This window comes from Cyprinus carpio, chromosome B25 (assembly GCF_018340385.1).
Source record: "Cyprinus carpio isolate SPL01 chromosome B25, ASM1834038v1, whole genome shotgun sequence".
Classification (NCBI taxonomy): Eukaryota; Metazoa; Chordata; class Actinopteri; order Cypriniformes; family Cyprinidae; genus Cyprinus; species Cyprinus carpio.
Genome location: NC_056621.1, coordinates 4181139 through 4200072, shown reverse-complemented (window position 1 = coordinate 4200072; position 18934 = coordinate 4181139). Strand labels below are relative to the sequence as shown.

Genomic DNA, 18934 nt, shown 5'->3' with positions numbered 1-18934 from the left:
TTATGGTTCCTGTGAGATTTTGTTTGGGCACTATAGCAAAAATAACCACTGGGTTACACCATACTCTACAGAACTTTTTTTTTTGTGTGTGTGTGTGTGTGTGGATGAAAATCAATCATGTTCTGTCAAAGTGACAGTGAAATCTCACTTTGCTAGCTAATTTTGGTATGGTAACAACACTAATGTGAGCTAGAGCAACTTTTATCAGAGGGTGAATAGATGGTCATGCAGTTTTAAATGCTTCCTGTGAGTTAAGCAAAGAATGGAGAACCAGTCACCTCATACAAATCTTCACCACAAACACCCTTTCAAAATGAAACCAATAAGACCAACACTTTCACTGCTTCTCAAGGATACGTTGCCCCTTTTAGGGTTGAATTCACACTTTTCAAGATAGAAAACGATTTGTCGAATCCAGTTTGAGAGAATGTGACTAATTCAGCTTTGTCTATAAAATTTACTAGCTTAATTAGAAATATTCCAAGCATTTCATGTTTTTAATGTGGTGTAATGTTGTCTGTCTCACTCCATTCTATCCCGTTACATGAAATCAAATAACTAGGTTCAGTATTTTTAAAATATAGGCCTACTTAAAAGTTGATTTTATAATGTAAGCTAACAGTCTCTCTCAAAAAGAGCTAAGTGGCTCTTTATTTCCAGCCGATTATTGTTTCCTGCCCTTGTGTAAATGATCAAGTTAGAAACAAAGTCGTGGTAAAGTTTGACAAGAGCACATTCCTTAAAGTTTAAGAAACTTCCTATACTAGAAAAATACTTCCCTAAATTACAGCAAACTCAAATGTCACTGTGACACGAATGACCAAAGAAATCAGAACATGCTACCATTTTCCCTTGAGTTTTTTTTTGTCAAAGAATCGTAAAAGATGCAAACAGATGCACCCAGATTTAGTTTTCTGACCTTTCAAATCAAACACACACTTTGAAATGATACCTTTTATCAACAGTCCAGTGTAAATTTCTATATCCCCATCCCATTTGTAGCAGCTCCCGTGCTACTTCCAAATTTATAACATGTAATGCTATATTTAAATACATTTATGACAAGGTAGTCCCTTTTTTCTTTTTTTTCCTTTTTTTAAAAAAAGCAGGTAAATTAAACTGAGCCCATTCCCAGTCTGCCCTCAGCGAAAGGAAACTGGGAATGGGCATCATCTTTTGTGGAATCTAAATTACACATTCTGCTCTTTTTTTCCCCAGTCTAACCTACTCTAAAGTGAGCTCAAAGTGAAAAAAAGACAACATAAAAGACGACAGAACAAAAATAGGAAAAAAAAAAAAAAAATTCCTCTGCTTATTAATTGTCCAGATTTCCCAAACGTGGTGGAGAATGCCAGACGGCAGAGCTAGTGCGTTTAAAGAAGCGAGGTTTTGTCCGCCTGAAGATCTCCTCCAGTTTGGGTGGTTCAGGTTCTCCAAAATGTGCATGGAGATCTAGTGGATTGTAATATTGCTTCATGACGGCTTGCTGCAACTGCATACCTGCAAAACATCACATTCGGGGAATACAGTACATAGTTCAAAATAAACATGAACAGAGTTATGATGGTAAAGATGGAACATAACGTAAACGGTAACCACAAATAAACATACCCTCAGCCCAGGATGGGATGGGTTTTTTGGGCGCAGATTCATCATCTGTTGAATCATCACTGTTCTGGTCCATGCCATAATCTTCAGGATTCACTAAAACATTCACTTTCTGGCCCTTTGGGGTGATCTGGTATGATTGTGGAGATTGCTGCGAAGTATAAAACAAGAGATGGGGTCAGAAATCAGCTGTTCCAGACATAAGAGTTGTTTTTTTCCCCCTCAAGTTGGAAGACCTCATTGGCTTATATTATGAGGAAAAAAAAAAAAAAAAAAAAAAAAAATATCCAACTGGAAATTTAAGTCTTCATCGCTTTGCTTCTCTGGGAACTATTCTGTGCTTAGTAATGTTCTCCAACACATTCCCTCCTTCAGCAGGGGAAAAAGACACATAACTGTTGCCGTGACCTCACCTCAATGTCCATGGTCACGTTGAGTCCAGGTCCGAGATCTACGGTCTTATTGTGAGCAGCTCCTTTCCCAACTGGAGTATTTAGAACAGAGTTCTGTGGATGGAATAAGAGCTTTAGTAAATATTAGATGCATATTTATTAAATGCTTGGCATTTAGTACAACAAAAATGAACAAAAAGAAAGCATAGGCATTACCTCAATATCTACAGTCTTGTTTAAAGCTGAACTCTTAGTTATAGTTGTGTTGAGTATGTTAGCTTGTGTTTTTGCGGCAGAGACCTGTTAATTTGACAAAAACCATTTCAAATGGATTTGGAAAGGACCAAATATAAAATTATAAATAAAATGCATGCATGAATAGTAAAAAAAAAAAAAAAAAAAAAAAAAAAAAATTATATACACACAAAAAAAATTAAAATCTACACAAGCATGTTTGCCATCCTTATCTATACACACACATACATATTATATATCTATCTATATCCATCCATCTATCTATCTATACACACACACACAGGGGAAAATATTTATTTGATCCCCTGCTGATATTGTAAGTTTGCCCACTATTTGTCCCTCAATGTGGTGAAGTCGTCCTGTACCCTTAGCAGAAAAACAGCCCCAAAGCATGACTGACTGTAGGGATGGTGTTCTTGGGGGGTCATATTCAGCATTTCTCTTCCTCCAAACACAGCGAGTCGAGTTAAGGCCAAAGAGCTCAATTTTGGTCTCATCTGACCATTTACATTTATGCATTTAGCAGACGCTTTTATCCAAAGCGACTTATAGTGATTACACTATACTTTTTTTTTTAATTTATTTTTTTATACCTAACATGTGTTCCCCTGGGAATCGAATTAACAGCCTTTTGCGGTGCTAACGCAATGCTCTACCACTGAGCCACAGGAACACTTATCCATAGTGGTGGGAGAGGTTGGAATGGAAGATACAGATTGTATGGACAGGTGTCTTATACACCTAACAAACTGAGATTAGGAGTAACTTCTTAAAGTGACAGGACTAATCGGTGTTCCACATGGGCACATAACCAACCTGTGGGAGCCAGAATTCTTGCTGGTTGGTAAGGGATCAAACACTTTTTTTCACTGAAATGCAAATCAATCTCTAACCTTTATATAAAGTGTATTTTTCGGTCAGTATTTTGTCTCTATCCGTTAAAATAAAACCTACCATAAAAAAAAAAAAAAAAAAAAAAAAAAAAAAAAAAAAGACCCTTCATTTCTTCATAAGTGGGCAAACTTACAAAATCAGCAGGGGATCAAATTAAATAATTTCCCCAATGTACACACACATTTTTAAATTTAGTTTTATTTTTCCACAAAACGCTGCCTACAAGGCCAGTGTTGATATTGTTAGGTAAAAATAAACAAATTATAAATCACATGAATAACTTAAGCAAAATGAGAAATATTGAATTAGTAACTAACTGAAGTTAGTTGAAGTGGTAAAATTACTACATTAAAATAAGTTACTAAAATAAAATGGAAAAAAGTAAAATAAAAATATAGAAATTACACGCATAAATTTATACCAATAAAAAGGACAAATGCACAAACCTAAAAAGTACATGTAAAAGCTAATTCAAAGTTACTAAATACTATCCACCCTTCTCTTGCCGTAAAAATGGGCGCGGCCATGTGTAAATTATATGGGTCTAGCTTCCAGTCTCATCCGCGTCCAGCTATTTGTAGCTGTACAAAACAGTTAGTTTTGCTGCTTGATATTGTAAATTTGTAAATTGTAAAAAGGTGGATAGGAATATATAATAAATAATACTAAAAAACAAGGATAATTGACTTTAGCTGTTGGTAATTACCTGTGCTGTAACTGTAGGGGGCGCCGGGGCTGAGGCTGCAGCCACACGTTTCTGTTGGGCTTCCCTCTCCTCTTCAGCCTTCCGCTGCTCTTCCTGTTAAAAGGAACAAACAAATTTGATGAGATTATGGGATTGTTATGTAACACAAGTGTCCTACACATTGGGGGTGGATCCAGTGGCGTTCCACATGATAGAAACAGAAAAACCAACCATCAACACACCTTGTTGCATATTTTGTGACTAAAATAACAGTAAAGTCATTAGGACAACAAACAACAAAATCCTTACCATCTTCCTCTTCTCCATCTCCATCCTCTCTTTCTCTCTGGCTGCTCTCTCCAGTTCCTTCTGAAGAGCAATAGCCTTCTCTCTCTCTAGTCTTTCTCTGCAAAGACACAAACATGTGAATTTAGTAACTCTGAATGTCATGCTTTCATTTCAAACAAGGGCACAAAAAAAAAAAAATGAACACCAACTTCTCAGCTGCAGCCTGTCTTTCTCGCTCCCGCTCGCGTTCTCTTTCCTGCTCCCTCTCTTTCTCCCGCTCTTGTTCCTTCTTCAGCTCCAGAGCACGTGTGGCCTCGGCCAGTTTGCGGGCCTTCTCTCGCTCCTCTTCAGCCTTGCGTTTGGCCAGCATCTCCTGGTGCCGCCGCTCCTCTTCCTCCTGAACAAAAAGACAAGTATATAAACGGTTAACTATAATTAGCTACAAAAAATAAAAACAAATTATACAAGTTTGGAATCAGTACAAATAATTAAAATATATAATTTCACTTTTATGCATGAATGCACTAAATTGATCCAAAGTGACAGTAAAACACTTATCACAGTAGCATTTACATTTCAAATAAATGCTGTTCTTTTTAACTTTCTATTCAAAGAATACTGAAAAACACAAAAAAAAGCAGCACAACTGTTTTCAACTTTGATAATCATAAATGTTTCTTGAGCAGCAAACTAGAATCATTATTAGATTAAATAAATGCAGCATTGATGAGCATAAGAAACGTAAATATATAAAAATCAATCATATTAAGCTTGATATTATTTGATCGAAAAGGAAAGTTGTTGCAAAAGAATAAATACACAATTTGTTTGTAAAGTACACTTCCATTATGTGAGGTTATCCATCACCTACACTTGAATTTTTCAACACGGACTCCCCACTTTGATTGCTGAGGTTGACTTACAACTTGCTGAAGTTTCTTCTGTCTGGCTGCCTCCTCCTGTTTCTTGCGGAGCTCTAGCTCTTCCTGTCGTTTAGTGGCCACCTTCCTCTTGGCTTTCTCCTCAGCCAACCTCTCAACACGCAGCTGAGAGAGAGAGAGAAAAACAAAAACAAACTTTAAATCAAACACTCCAACTTAATAGAAAGTTAGTGTGGGTTTCCCCTGAGTCTTAAGATCTTCACAACCCTCTAAGGGCACCTTGGCAATAGAATCAACATTAGCTTGTAAATTATTTTGTTTACTCGCCTGACTAATATGAAATATTTGATATACTATTTTATATACAAGTACACTTAACAAGTACACTTACCATCAGTCAGTCAAGAACTATAATATGATATTATGACAATTAGGGTTACACCGAAATGAAAACTCTTGGCTGAAGCTACAGAGCCGAAGGCTGAATATATTTTTTCAAAAAAAATTTCCCCAATTTTACTCATTTTGAGGTGTGCGCCTTTACACTAGAGTTTATGGTACATCAAATACAGGTGCACTGCGCATCCGTTCAGATGAACTGAAAAATAACAGATCACTTGACGGAGAAACTCTGAAGCGCTCAGTCAGTGTTCGGCGAGTGAAAATATATCTGTGCAAAAACTTATACTTAGCGTCCAACTCACACACTGGCAAGTAAAATCTAAGAAATTATAAAGCCCTTGGCTAATATTAGACATCATTTAGTCGCCCAGAGTGAAGATTTAGTCGCATATGTGAGTGATTTACTCGGAGGGTTGCTTAAGTACCATATCATTTTTCTTCTCCAGCTGTGCCAACTTTTCTTCAATCTTCTTTTTCTTTTGCTGCTCCTTTTCCTTTTCACCTTTCACTCGAGCCTCAACAACCCGTTTCAAACGCTCGTCCCGCTTCCTAAAACGGACAGAATTCACTTTTGAGTCCTGATTTGCATTCACACTTAAACTAGATTAATAATTTGGATTCATTAAATAGCACCAAATCGATCAGTGGCAAACACACCTTTTCATTTCTTCCTGTTTCTTTCGTCTCTCCTCCTCAATCTTTTTCTTTCGTTCATTCTCTTGTTCTATTTTCTTGTTCAAGGCGTCCCACTTCTGCCGTTCTCGCTCCTGGAGGAAAAGTGGTCATTTTAGAGTGCCCATTTAAATAAAAAAAAAAACCTACAGCAATTAAGTGAGTGACTGAGGTTTCAAACAAGGATGATGGAAGCTAAGTTAAGTTTTTTTGCTTTACGTGAGAAACTGATTAAAAACAGACAGATTTCTTGCTAATGTCTCAGACACAAAAAGGGACGAATGTGAACTTCCCCAAACAGTCCACACACCACCTGAGTGATGAGGTTAATGTGACAAATTCTGAATGGTACGGTCACAGTGTCATTTCAGTTTAGTGACAGTGCCTATTAAATGAATTTCAGTACGAGTTTCACTACCGTTCAAATGCTTGGGATCAGTAAGATTTTTAAAAAATTTGTTGAAAGAAGTCTATGATGCGCAGCTGAATTTTCAGCATCATTACTCCAGTCTTCAGTGTCACATGATCTTCAGAAATTCTAATATGCTGATTTTCTGCTGAAGAAATATATGTTTTATCAATGTTAAAAACAGTTGTCTTGTTGTGGACTGCGATACATTTTCTCCAGGACTCTTAGATTAATAAAGTTCAAAAGAACAGCATTCATTTAAAATAAAAATGGTTTGAATTATTTATAAATGTCTTCACTGTCATTTTTGATCAGTTTAATGGAAACTTGCTGAATAAAAGCATTCATTTCTTTAAAAACCATCTTACCAACCCCAAACTTTTGAACAGTACAAACAGATGGCCACTCGTAACCCGGGGATAGACAAACAGAAATAAATAGTTGTGACTGACATGGAAATGACCTCAGTCTTGATTCACTGTTTATACTCACCACAGAGCCAGAGCCCAACTGAGGGGGAAAGACAGGAAGAACAATTACCAACTAAATTACTTCTACTTGGAGAAGCACATTAGCAAATATTTATAGTCAATGCGACCAAACATATTAGACTACTCTGAAATACAAAAACATCCCTGCTCACCTTGGTGTCAGTTTTGGTGGCAGATTGTTTGATGAAGGATTTTATGATGGTGCTGCGGCCCAGAGACCCAGGCGTCGTCATCAGCATCTGGTTCTTCTGCACCGTTTGCAAGAATGATCGGATGTGTGGAGCAGTACTCTACAGGGACACAACAAATGGACACAATGGATTGTCTGGTCCGATCCAAGACTTGCTAATCAAATCGTCAAGAAATCATTCAAAATCCTTTTTACAGAATGCAAACAACCACAAATAACCATAATGTGGAATTCTGTGGAAAGCTTTTACTCTCAACAAGACTGTTGTGGCTTCATAATGGATTAGTTTTGGTGGTTGGACAAGATGCTCATACCGTGAGGCACTTCTTCGGAGGGGATTGTTTTTTCTTTGGTGTGGTGCTTTCCTGAGCTGCATGACGCTTTGAGCCTGAACAACTAGGCCTGATGGAAAAGCACAAAGACTATTAGAAAACACTCAGCATAAATCCACCAACTATAATGAAGAAAACAAATTAGCAGACTGCTCACCGATCATCTCCTTTGGATCTTGCTCCATCTGTTGTTACAGGAAATTAAATAGAAACCTTACTTGTCAACCCAATTACATGCTCTGTTTTTAATATCAGCAGATCTGTTAGACACGTACCCGTTTCTGAAGTTCGGGCCATGGATCGTGTGTAGCGATGGTTCTCAGTGGTGCTAGATTCAGCAGTCTCTTCTGGAAGTTCATCTTTTACCTTAGATTTCATTTCTTCAGTCTTCTCGGGTTCAAGTTCCTATGAAAGCACCCAGCCATCAGTTATTTACAATATGCAATAAAATAGTTTCTAACATCATACCAGCTGTGTTTGCTTATGGCCTGATCACACTAAGAGCTATAAATATAGCGTGCTGTGCAAGAGTTTTAGGCCATTACTATTTTCACCAAAAAAAAAAAAAAAAAAAAAAAGTGGTTTTAAGCCAGTTTTTTTTTTTTCAATATTTGCTGTAATGTGTCAGTAGGAAATATCAGTTTACATTTCAAAACATTAATTTTTCCATTAACTGTAATAATCCAGTGAGATTTTTGTATACACAAGCACTCTGAAATCAGCCAGTGCCCCACACATAGATCTGATATCATCATTATCATCCAGTCCAATGGATTGCTGTCCATGTTTGTATTGTTCATCAGCGGCAAAAACTTCGAAAGTGATCAATTATATTCTTCCTCTGTATCATAGTTACAGCTCTGATGCGATTCTTAAATTTAGAAAAATGTATCAAACTTTATCCTTATGGTTATTGTCCTTGTTGTGAATGGGCCTTAAATCTAGCTCGTGTCTTTTATTAGCAAAGGTAAATAAAAACCACAGCATAAAGTTCTTCTCACCTCAGTTTGGACGATTTCTGGTTCAGGTTTGGTTTCAGCAGCTGGTTCAGTGACCATTTGCGGTGCATCGGCCCTAAAACAGAACAGTGAAACAGTGTTCAAAAGATCTCGACTGATAACTGAAAGGTTATGGGTTTGAATCCCAGAAGAAATGATTCAACAACTGAAATAGAAAGTAAAAGCACTCACTGTTCTTCTTTGTTCTCCATCTCCTCAGTTTCAACATCCATACAGATGTCTTCTGGAAAGAGCAATGAAGATTTAGATGACAAAGCTAACAAAGAAACAAACACTTTAAACAGCACAAATGATAAAGCAATAAATAAATCCTATTAAGGCATTCGAACCGACCTCAAACCATTATATTACAATTGGAGTTGGTGCCTCAAAACGATATGGGTTTAGTTTTTAGCAGTGACTGTAAATGTAGAAGTCTCACCGCTGACAGAGCTGCTGCAGGTCGAGTTTCCCAGTCTGGCTTTCTTCTTCAGGAAAGAGCGCCGGGATGCCCTGCGAACAGCTTCCTGGGTCATGCTCTGCCTGAGGCCCACCAGAGAACGGCGTACCACCAGCGAGCGCCGAGCTGATGTCCGAGATGAGCCCTGAGGTGTCGTCTGCAACCCAAATGCAGCGATGGGGATTTTATTAGCAGATCGGCCCGGAGACACGCCAGCGTTCAGCAGCAAATCTGCACTCAGACGCTCCGAGGAGGGAATCTTAACCACGGCTTCAGACACCAGGTTCTGATCCTGATTGGAGCTTGAATCCTGCACCTCAATGGGTTCATTCACATCTGACATGCTCTCTGCCACTTCTTCCACGTCCTTAGCTTTGGCGCCACCTTTGTTACGGGTGCTGCGCTTGACCGGGTCGGTTTCAGTCGGGGCAGTGGTTTTGTTGCGACGTGTGCGGTGAGAAGGTTCCTCCATCAGGCTCTCAGAGCTGTCGCTCGGCACGTGTGGCGTAACAAGTTCAGAGACGGTGATCAGGGTCATCTGGACCGAAGAGCGACGCAGGTTGCTGCGTTTCCCCTTGGAGAAACTACAGAGAGACAATGACAGCATATACTACATTGTATGAGTTAAAAAAAAAAAAAAAAAAAAATCTGCTAATTTGAGTTTGCATTTCCTGGGAATCAAACCCATGACCTTTGCTTTACTGTTGAGCTACGGGAACGTAGGTCTGCACAACTAATCATAAAATTATAGATTTGTGAAGTTAAATAGATTTGTAAAGAGAAGCTTAAAGTTCACAAGCAACAAAAGCTGATGTTTCACGTTTGAAAATTAAGAAAAGCCACAAATATATGTACAGTACAGACCAAAAGTTTGGAAACATTACTATTTTTAATGTTTTTGAAAGAAGTTTCTTCTGCTCATCAAGCCTGCATTTATTTGATCAAAAATAAAGAAAAAAAAAAAAAAAAAAAAAAAAAAAAAAAAAAAAAAGTAATATTGTGATATATTATTACAATTTAAAATAATTGTTAAATTTATTATACTTTAAATTATCATTTATTTCTGTGATGAAAAGCTGAATTTTTAGGATCATTATCACATGATCCTTTAGAAATCATTTTAATATGATGATTCATTATCAAAGTTGGAAACATTTCTGCTGCTTAATATTTTTTCAGAACATGTGATACTTTTTTAGGATACTTTGATGAATAAAAAGTAAAAAAAAGAAAAAAAAGAAGCTATGTTTTTAAAATATAAATATTTTGTAATAACAATATACACTACTGGTCAGTAATTTGGGGTCAGTAATTTTTTTTTTCTTTTTTTTTAAATAAAATCAATACTTTTATTCAGCAAGGATGTGTTAAATTGAAAAAAGTGATAGTAAAGAAAATATATTATTAGAATATATATTAGATTTTTTTTTTTTTTTGAATAAATGCAGTTCTTTTTAACCTTTTATTCATCAAATATATTAGACAGCAGAACTGTTTCCAACACTCATAATAAATCAGAATATTATAATGATTTCTAAATGATCATGTGATAGACTGGGATGTTACATGTGACACTGAAGGCTGGAGTAATGATGCTGAAAATTCAGCTTTGCATCACAGGAATAAATAATTTTTTTAAAGTATATTCAAATAGAAAACTATTATTTTAAGTTGTAATAATATATTTCACAATATTACTGTTTTTTCGGTATTTTTGATCAAATAAATGCAGGCTTGATGAGCAGAAGAAACTTCTTTCAAAAACATTAAAAATAGTAATGTTTCCAAACTTTTGGTCTGTACTGTATATATAAAAACACATGCATGTATATATTTAAGAAAAATTTTACATTTATTTTAAATATTTTTATACATAATATAAGTTATATTAATATAAATATCTAAATGTTTACTGTATATATATATATATATATATATATATATATATATATATATATATATATATATATCTATATATATATATATTATATATATATAGTAAACATTTAGATATATATATATATATATATATATATACCGACATAATAGATGTACACAATGCACACACATTATGTACAAATAGAAGACTGTGAAAACCCTTACCGTCTTTTGCTGCGAGACTCATTGAGCTCCATCGACACTCGCTTCCTGCGGTTTGTCTTTTTCTGTGACGGAGTCTTTGGCATGAGTTCTGGCTCGGTGCTGAAGTCACTGCAGCACAACCAAACATGTTCTTTATTAGCATGTCTAACAACCTGAATAGTTTGCTGCTTTTTTTATTTTAATGCCATGCCAGCTTCTGTGGCTATTTTCACAGCAAGAAGAATTTATCACCTGATTATCAGGTATTTTACAGTTTATTTTCGCTGTATGCTCTAAAACTGTATTTGGCTTAACTTTGTTAAAAATCTCTTCAAAAGAGTTAACTGAATACAAAAAAAAGTTCTCTCACAGGGTTAAAACCAGCACAAGCTTTCATAGATAAAGGCTTTTGGACAGAACATGTTGGAGGATAATAACTGAGTGATAAGTGACAGAATATAACAACAGTATGAAGGGTAAAACATACTCCACCTCACATTTACAGTGTCTCTCACCTGGAAAACATGCGATGAGCTTCCTGCTGGATCTCCTCCAGCCACACCATGTGGACATTATCAATTGCATTAGTAAAATCCTGCAGTTTCCCATTAAAAACCTCCATGAGGGAGCGCGTGGTCTCCGGCAAGGAACTCATGGTGGTGCCCCTGAAAATACACCGTGAAAGATCTGCAATACTGACGAATAAAGCCAATCTGTGAAGTGGAAACAGTGGCATTTTGGGGGACAAAATCAATTTGCATGCAAATGATCACAAACTACTTTACTTTATGTCTCCACTGGGCACTATTCCCAAGCTGTCAGTTTGAAAACACACTCGTTTAGATAACTCAAGGTGTTTAAGGGAAATGGAAAATCATGCATTTGCTTTTTCGTGGCAAACTTGACAACAAAGAGCAAAAGGCCCATTTGCATCCAGGTAGATCACTGCGTACTAAACATTTATGACTAACAAACTTTCAAGCGCTTTTTTTTCTACAGTCACGTGTAAACACATTGAATCTAATTACGCTTTTATAAATGAAATCTTTATTCCGGTCTCAGTCCAAACACAGCCGCGGATGCACATGCTTGAATAAGATAAACCAACAGATATTAAGTTACATTTATGACGTAAGGATATTACATTTACACAAAATAACATGCGAATAACTCAAATGTAAGTTTATTTCTGACCTTATTACGAATCCTTAGCCTACCTAGCTAATCTAATTAGCAGTTTAGTACATTTTAAAACGGCATCTAACGTTACCTCTGTAGCCTGTTTGCACGATAGCACTGCAAAATCAAAGACTTGATGACCCAAAGTTATAATCCTGGCTTCTATTCTGTTGATAAACATTAGATGCTAATTTAACATTACAAACTAACTTACTTCACTCGCTGTCTCTTGTTTTCCTGCCACCCGCTCAAAGCGGTTTAAATAGTTGAAAAAAATGCGAACTCGGCCAATCACAATCAAGGAAAATTCGAGCTGTGCTGTCATTGGATTATACGCATGTCTGTCATTGATTCAAACCGTCCAATACAGGAAGAGAGCGGCGAAGTCCCCGCCTCCATCGTGACGTGTGTTTGACATTCCGTGTGAAAACGGAGCAAAACGTAACGAGTTCCGTGCTTTGATGTTATTAAACATAAAACTAGATCAGCTTGAAAGTTTAACATTTTTTTATTCACAATAGTTCTTGAAATTTCTCAACCGTTTTGTATGTAGTAAAAAAAAATTAGAATTCATTATAAGGATACAATACGAGCTTCACACTGTTACCATGGTAACAGAAGCAGCTAGCTTGCTAGCGTCGTAAACGGCTCCTCGTTCGCGCAGACCCGATGTGTCTTACTCGATAACGAGCATCATTTGTAATCTTTTCGTGTTTTATTTTTCGTTTAAAATACAAATAATAGACGCCCCGTACTGAAACGACAATGTAGGTGAGTTTGTAAACTCGCATTGTTGACTATCATTGTTATTTTAGCAGATTAAAATGATGAGGTGATCTGATCACTCTTAGATTATAAGCTTTTCTAAACAATGTAAATATATTACATTTTTATTTAAACGACTGTTTATATGCGCTTTGTTTGTCGCATTTGATTATAATACAATATATTGTTCTATAGTTAGCTGGTTTTTAGCTTATTCAATATGAAACCAGTGATTTATAATAATAATGGTGTTTTCAAAAGTACCTTGTAAACACCATGCTATATGAATAAAATACCATGATATTATCATCTGATACTGCCACCAAAGCATGGTTTTTGACCACAGTGTCTTTTTATATGAGGTTTATAATACACTTTGTTCTGTCTGTTTTAATAAATCAAACAGAAGTCTCGCAAGGACAGCAAACTAAACGTGCACACGACAGACTGAGCTGTGCTTCTGTCATTATTAAATAACTCTAATCCTCTTTGCAGGATTTATTTTTAGAGGATGGACGAGACATGCAAGGTGATCAGAACCTGAAGCTCAGGGAAAGGACAGTCCGCTGATGGAGATGCACCGTCACAGACCATGAAGAAAATATTCAACTTCAAGAAGAAGAAGGGCTCCCCCGGCCCCTCGGAGACTGGGAGCGTGCTGTCGGCCAGCTATGATGTGAAGGAAAAAGACCTCGGGAAGGTCCACAAGGCTGCGCTCAGCGGAGATGTGGTCAAACTCAGACAGCTGGCCAAAAAGAATGATTTAAACCAGCTGGATAAGGAAAACAGGTAATGGTTGATGAACTGCAACTGTTTTGTTTGTAGTGGACAAAGCAAAGTGTAAATATGGACTCTTACCACCGACAGTGATTTTCAGATGGAAGATTGAACTTGGCACTTGCCAGATTGAACCTGGTTAGATCTTAAACTTAGACTTAAGATAGAAAGTTTGTTTGATGCGGCCCAGTTGTCACCATCAGACTTCTCCTTCAGGGCTCAGCAATATGGATTTGGCCAGTAGTTGTTTTACTTTTTAACCTTCTCTTGCTAACATTTTAATTTCTCCCAACTACAAAAGAATGACCTATATTTATTTTTCAGCAAATGCTTTTTTTATTTATTTGTTAGATATGTGTATTTTTCATGAAATTTAACTTAACGTTTATTAAAATTATTATTTGCAAAACAAAAGTGTGCAGTGTGCATATTGTTACGAATGAGGTCAAATCTCTACTCAAAGAGTATTTCAACACCCATTCATAACAATAATCAGGGAGCCGATCAACAGACTCCTTGGAGCCTTTGAAGCCTTGGCTCTCACTCCCAAGGCTTCAAAACACCAAAAACACTCTTTAAAGTAAAAAAGTAAATTTATAAAAACAAAAGTAGATAAGGAGCAACATAAGCTTCAGGAGGGGGAGGAGCCAAAACAAATAACAAAACAAAGCTAACTCATTTTAGAGATACTAACCTAGAATTAAAATAAAACAAGTACAAAAGCTTCCCTCCCTAATTATCATAACCAGGAGAAAACGAATAATAAAAAAAGGCACCCACCTCCCTACCATGCTCCAATTAGATAAGGATCAGGATTTAACAAAAAGAATCATAACATAGCAAAAGAAAGTGGTTTACATCAACGGTCTCATAACAATCAGTTAACAAACACTATGGTCACCATACTACATAGAGAACACATCTGTCTATCAGTCAAGGAAGCCATGAGAGCAGGGAGCCGTAGATCCATGGTTCAGGAGACTTAAAGGTTAGTTCAGCCAAAAATGAAAATTATGTCATTAATGACCCTCATGTCGTTCCAAACCCGTAAGACCTCTTTTCATCTTCGGAACACAGTTTAAGATATTTTAGATTTAGTCCGAGAGCTTTCTGTCCCTCCATTGAAAATTTATGTACGGTATACTGTCCACGTCCAGAAAGGTAATAAAAACATCTTCAAAGTAGTCCATGTGACATCAGAGGGTCTGTTAGAATTTATTGAAGCATCGAAAATACATTTTGCTCCAAAAATAACAAAAATTACGACTTTATTCAGGATTTTCTTCTCTTCCAGGTCTGTTGTGAGCGCGTTCACAACACTGTAGTGATGCCGCTGACGTACGACGCTGCTGACGTGTTATCTTTTTTTTATTGGGCGAGCGTCGAAACACATCAGCAGCGTCGTACGTCAACAGTCACAGCAGTCGCGTTCACAACACACCCGGAAGAGAAGACAATCCTGAATAAAGTCGTAATTTTTGTTATTTTTACGAATCATTTAATGGTAGCATTTGTTGATGCATACTCATATTTGCAGTCCTAGCAGCTTAAATCCCAAGAAGAAACATTCATACATTACTGTTTAAAAGTTTGGGGTCTGTAATAGTTTTTAATGTGTTTAAAATAAGTCTCTTCTGCTCACCAACCAAATACAGTAATATTATGAAATGTTATTATATAAATGTTATATATTTAAAATATCTGATTTCTATTTGTATATATTTTAAAATGTAATTTATTCCTGTGATGTAAAGCTGATTTTTCAGCATCATTACTCCAATATTCAGATTCACATCACAATAAACAAATCAGTCTAATATGCTGATTTGCTGCTCAAGAAACATTTCTTATTATTATCAATGTAACAGTTGTGCTGCTTATTTTTGTATTCATTCTTTGATGAATAGGAAGTTCAGAAGAACAGCATTTATTTGAAATAGAAATCTTTTGTAACACTAGAAATGTTTTTACTTTACCTTGCTGAATAAAAGTGTTGATTTTTTTTAAAACAAAACAACAACAACAAAAAAACGTATTTTTGTAGCTTCCAATTTTTGTAATTTTTGTAGCTTCCAATAATTTGTATCTTCAGTAATGCTCTAATTTATCCTCTATGATTGGACCCGCAGGACTGCGCTGCACATCGCTTGTGCCTGCGGACACACAGATGTGGTTCACTTCTTAGTGGAGAGCAAAGTGAAGCTGAACTTATGCGACAATCAGAACCGCTCCGCCTTAATGAAGGTACATTCAGTTTGTTCTTATGAAATCATATACATATAAGTAGTTGCTGACTGGAATATCTTTGTTGTTATGCATGTCTGGTAGGCGGTTCAGTGTGAACAAGACCGCTCCGTCTCTTTGCTCCTGGAACATGAGGCTGACCCCAACCTGGTGGACATCAGTGGAAACACGGCACTCCACCTGGCCGCCCGTATCCCCTCCCTACCTGTGGTGCTGCAGCTCCTGGAGCACTCAGCCAACATCAACGCACAGAACAAGGTGAAACTATACTTTCCGACTTCAGATTATCACAGTATTAACCACACACAGTGGCTGTCTGATACATAAAGATGAAGTGTTTAATATCTGCAGTGCCAAATTACACTGCAGTAGAATAATGAACTACTAACTTTCCACTTAGTGCGTACTGCATAATATACACTAAAATGATTACTCATACCATTGGTTGAGCTAGATGCACTTATAAATATAAAAGCGATCTTCTTGCACATTGAAAGGTAAGATAGTTAATGCAGGCTAATCTTGTTTTGTTGTGGTTTGATTGACAGGTTGGCAACACTCCACTTATGCTGGCTGTAATGGAAAACCATGCAGACATGACTGAGCTTTTACTGAAAGAGGGAGCGGATGTTAATGTCAAGAATCAGGAGCAACGGTTAGGAAGATGCACTTTAATGGATTAGTTCATCCAAAGTGAAAGTTCTGTAGTCATCTTGGTATTGTTAGATATTGTTCTAGTGTGCATTTAGGAAGATATAATGGAGAAATGTTATGAAATTGTGCTCTATTAATTTTATTTCAACAAACAAACAGGAATAATAGGACTGATAAACAAATGGATAAATAAACAACAATTGATTTGTAAGCCAAAGAAATTAAAAAGTGATTCACATAAGTATTATTTTAGCATTATTAACATTTTGCATTAGATTTAATTTTGTTTTTTATTGTCATTTTAGTAATTTATTGTGCATTTTAGTTATTTTTATTAGTTTGTTATTTTGTTGTCATTGTTGTTGTTTTTGTTTTAGTTTTTAGTAATTTTGTGTTAGTCATTAGTAATTGTTAGTAATTTTGTGTTAGTCATTAGTAATTGTTAGTAATTTTGTGTTAGTTTTTTTGTTATTTTATTATTGGTATATTGTTATTATATTGTTTTTTGCTTTATTTTTATAGAACATTTATTATGTGGGTTTTTGTAAAATTTTTATTGATGTTATTTCACTTTTAGTAATTTAAATACAAAATGAAAATGAAAAATGTTGTCTTCACAACTAACTGAAGTAAAAATTAATATTAATGTTATGAATAAATGTATTGCAGTTAACACAAATGTCTTCTAGCATTTTTTAGTTAACAATAACAACATTGATTTACATTCTGTCTGTTATTGTTAAAGGTCTGCTTTAATGATAGCAGCGTGCAACGGACAGATCAGCATGGTGCGTTTGCTTCTGCAGTACGATGCCGACATCACAGTGAAAGATGATAAGGGATGGTCTTCTGATGATTATGCTGTCATGAATGGACACCACGCGTAAGGACTTTCTTCTTTTGCCTGCTTATATTTCAAACTCACCATTTGCTTTTAAATAGTCCTTTGTTTTTCATGTTGTTTTTTTGTGTTCGGTTTGTGTTGCTACCTGTTTTAAAGCATTGAAATTTAGGAACATTTGAAATGCTGATAACGATATGTTCACATTGGCAATGTTTCATTAATGGATATGAACTTTCACACTTGTTTTGTGTGTTGTGAAAAAGACAACAACAAAAAAAAGCTCTATTTGAAGCGTTTGCTTGTAGGAGCTCATATCAATAATTGTTCTGTTCCAGATGTTCACATCTGATTATCGAGCATGGGACGAAGAGAAGATCCCTTCAGTCACCTTCCTATTTCACTGGCAGCAAAAAGAAACAGACGTCCGTGCTCGGTAGCCCCGGTGGTATTGGGGCAAGTTTGGCTTTGGGAGGACCAGCTCTGGATAAAGATGGTGAGTCTAATTGCGTTTAACTTGATTTGCATAATTGAAGGATTTCAGTCTTATTTGTATTTGTGTGTCAGTATTGCTGCAGTGTTTTGATTCAGTTCTGTTTTCCCACTGTTACTCCACACTCATCTGTTGTAGCAGCAGGAAGCAGCTCTGCGGGAGCAGGGAAAGGTATTGCTAATGTGTGCCAACCAATGTGCTGTAGATCATATACATTATTCTCAAAAATTAGAATTTGCTAAAAATGTACTCATCCTCAGGCCATCCAAGATGAGTTTGTTCTTCATCAGAACAGATCTGGAGAAATGTAAGATTACATCACTTGCTCACAATGAATCCTCTGCAGTTAATGGGTGCCAGAATGAGATTTCAAACAGCTGATAAAACACCACATTAATTTCTCTAAATCTGTTCTGATGAGGAAACAAACTCATCTACATCTTGGATGGCCTGAGGGAGAGTAAACTTTAAGCAAATTTTCATTTTTGGGTGAACTATTCTTTTAAGACACGATATTAAGAGTAGTGTGAGATCATTTAGTGTTGCTTAAATTGGTAAACCATGGTGTGTCTTGTCATAGGAGCTGTTCTTTTTTTGTATGTCGTATGCTTACATGCTAGATTAAAGACCTACTCACACCAAGAATGAAGTTAAAAAATTTCAGTCTTGAACAATTTAAAGTAAAAAAGGGCCTACAGATTTCACTCAGTGTATTGTAAAAGTAATGTACTTCAATGTATTTTAAGACTATTTTTGCTTACTCTTCAATGCTGTGATATAGAAATATATGCTATAATAGGAGTGTAATAGCTATACAGATGTTGTGATGACATTAAACATTGCCCCACTTTATCAGAAAATGTTTTAAAAATAGGTTTTAGATACTTGACCCAAATGCTTGTTGTTCTTAACCCATTGGTCTTTTTGTCAAACAAATGATAA

The 18934-nt window shown here is 36.1% G+C and overlaps 2 protein-coding genes across 8 annotated transcripts in view; one reads left to right on the top strand and one right to left on the bottom strand.

Annotated features, from left to right (window-relative positions):
* Positions 1 to 939: 939 nt before the first annotated feature.
* On the bottom strand, positions 940 to 12507 carry LOC109099130 (inner centromere protein). 7 transcript variants are annotated; one of them, XM_042753004.1, is made up of 21 exons: positions 12433 to 12507; positions 11555 to 11704; positions 11061 to 11168; positions 8940 to 9541; positions 8690 to 8741; positions 8501 to 8573; positions 7775 to 7904; positions 7657 to 7684; positions 7482 to 7569; positions 7130 to 7267; positions 6979 to 6996; positions 6063 to 6172; positions 5831 to 5954; positions 5046 to 5168; positions 4332 to 4519; positions 4144 to 4240; positions 3856 to 3948; positions 2217 to 2300; positions 2022 to 2114; positions 1612 to 1759; positions 940 to 1500 (listed from the first exon to the last, which is right to left on the bottom strand). In XM_042753004.1, the coding sequence occupies exons 2-21, from the start codon at positions 11692 to 11694 to the stop codon at positions 1316 to 1318; spliced, it is 2622 nt and encodes an 873-aa protein (XP_042608938.1). In that variant the 5' UTR covers positions 11695 to 11704; positions 12433 to 12507; the 3' UTR covers positions 940 to 1315. The 7 variants fall into 7 exon arrangements, with proteins under 7 accessions (XP_042608938.1, XP_042608937.1, XP_042608943.1 ...); XM_042753003.1 differs by having other exon boundaries at positions 12310 to 12467; XM_042753009.1 differs by having other exon boundaries at positions 4165 to 4240; positions 12310 to 12467.
* A 151-nt stretch (positions 12508 to 12658) lies between these two features.
* Positions 12659 to 18934, top strand: part of si:ch211-272n13.3 (ankyrin repeat domain-containing protein 26) — a 35842-nt gene continuing 29566 nt past the window's right edge. The window contains 8 exon segments of the mRNA XM_042752755.1: positions 12659 to 12989; positions 13479 to 13772; positions 15890 to 16004; positions 16089 to 16262; positions 16553 to 16659; positions 17404 to 17541; positions 17838 to 17995; positions 18131 to 18163. Coding sequence (XP_042608689.1) covers positions 13576 to 13772; positions 15890 to 16004; positions 16089 to 16262; positions 16553 to 16659; positions 17404 to 17541; positions 17838 to 17995; positions 18131 to 18163 — 922 coding nt within the window. The 5' untranslated portion in view covers positions 12659 to 12989; positions 13479 to 13575.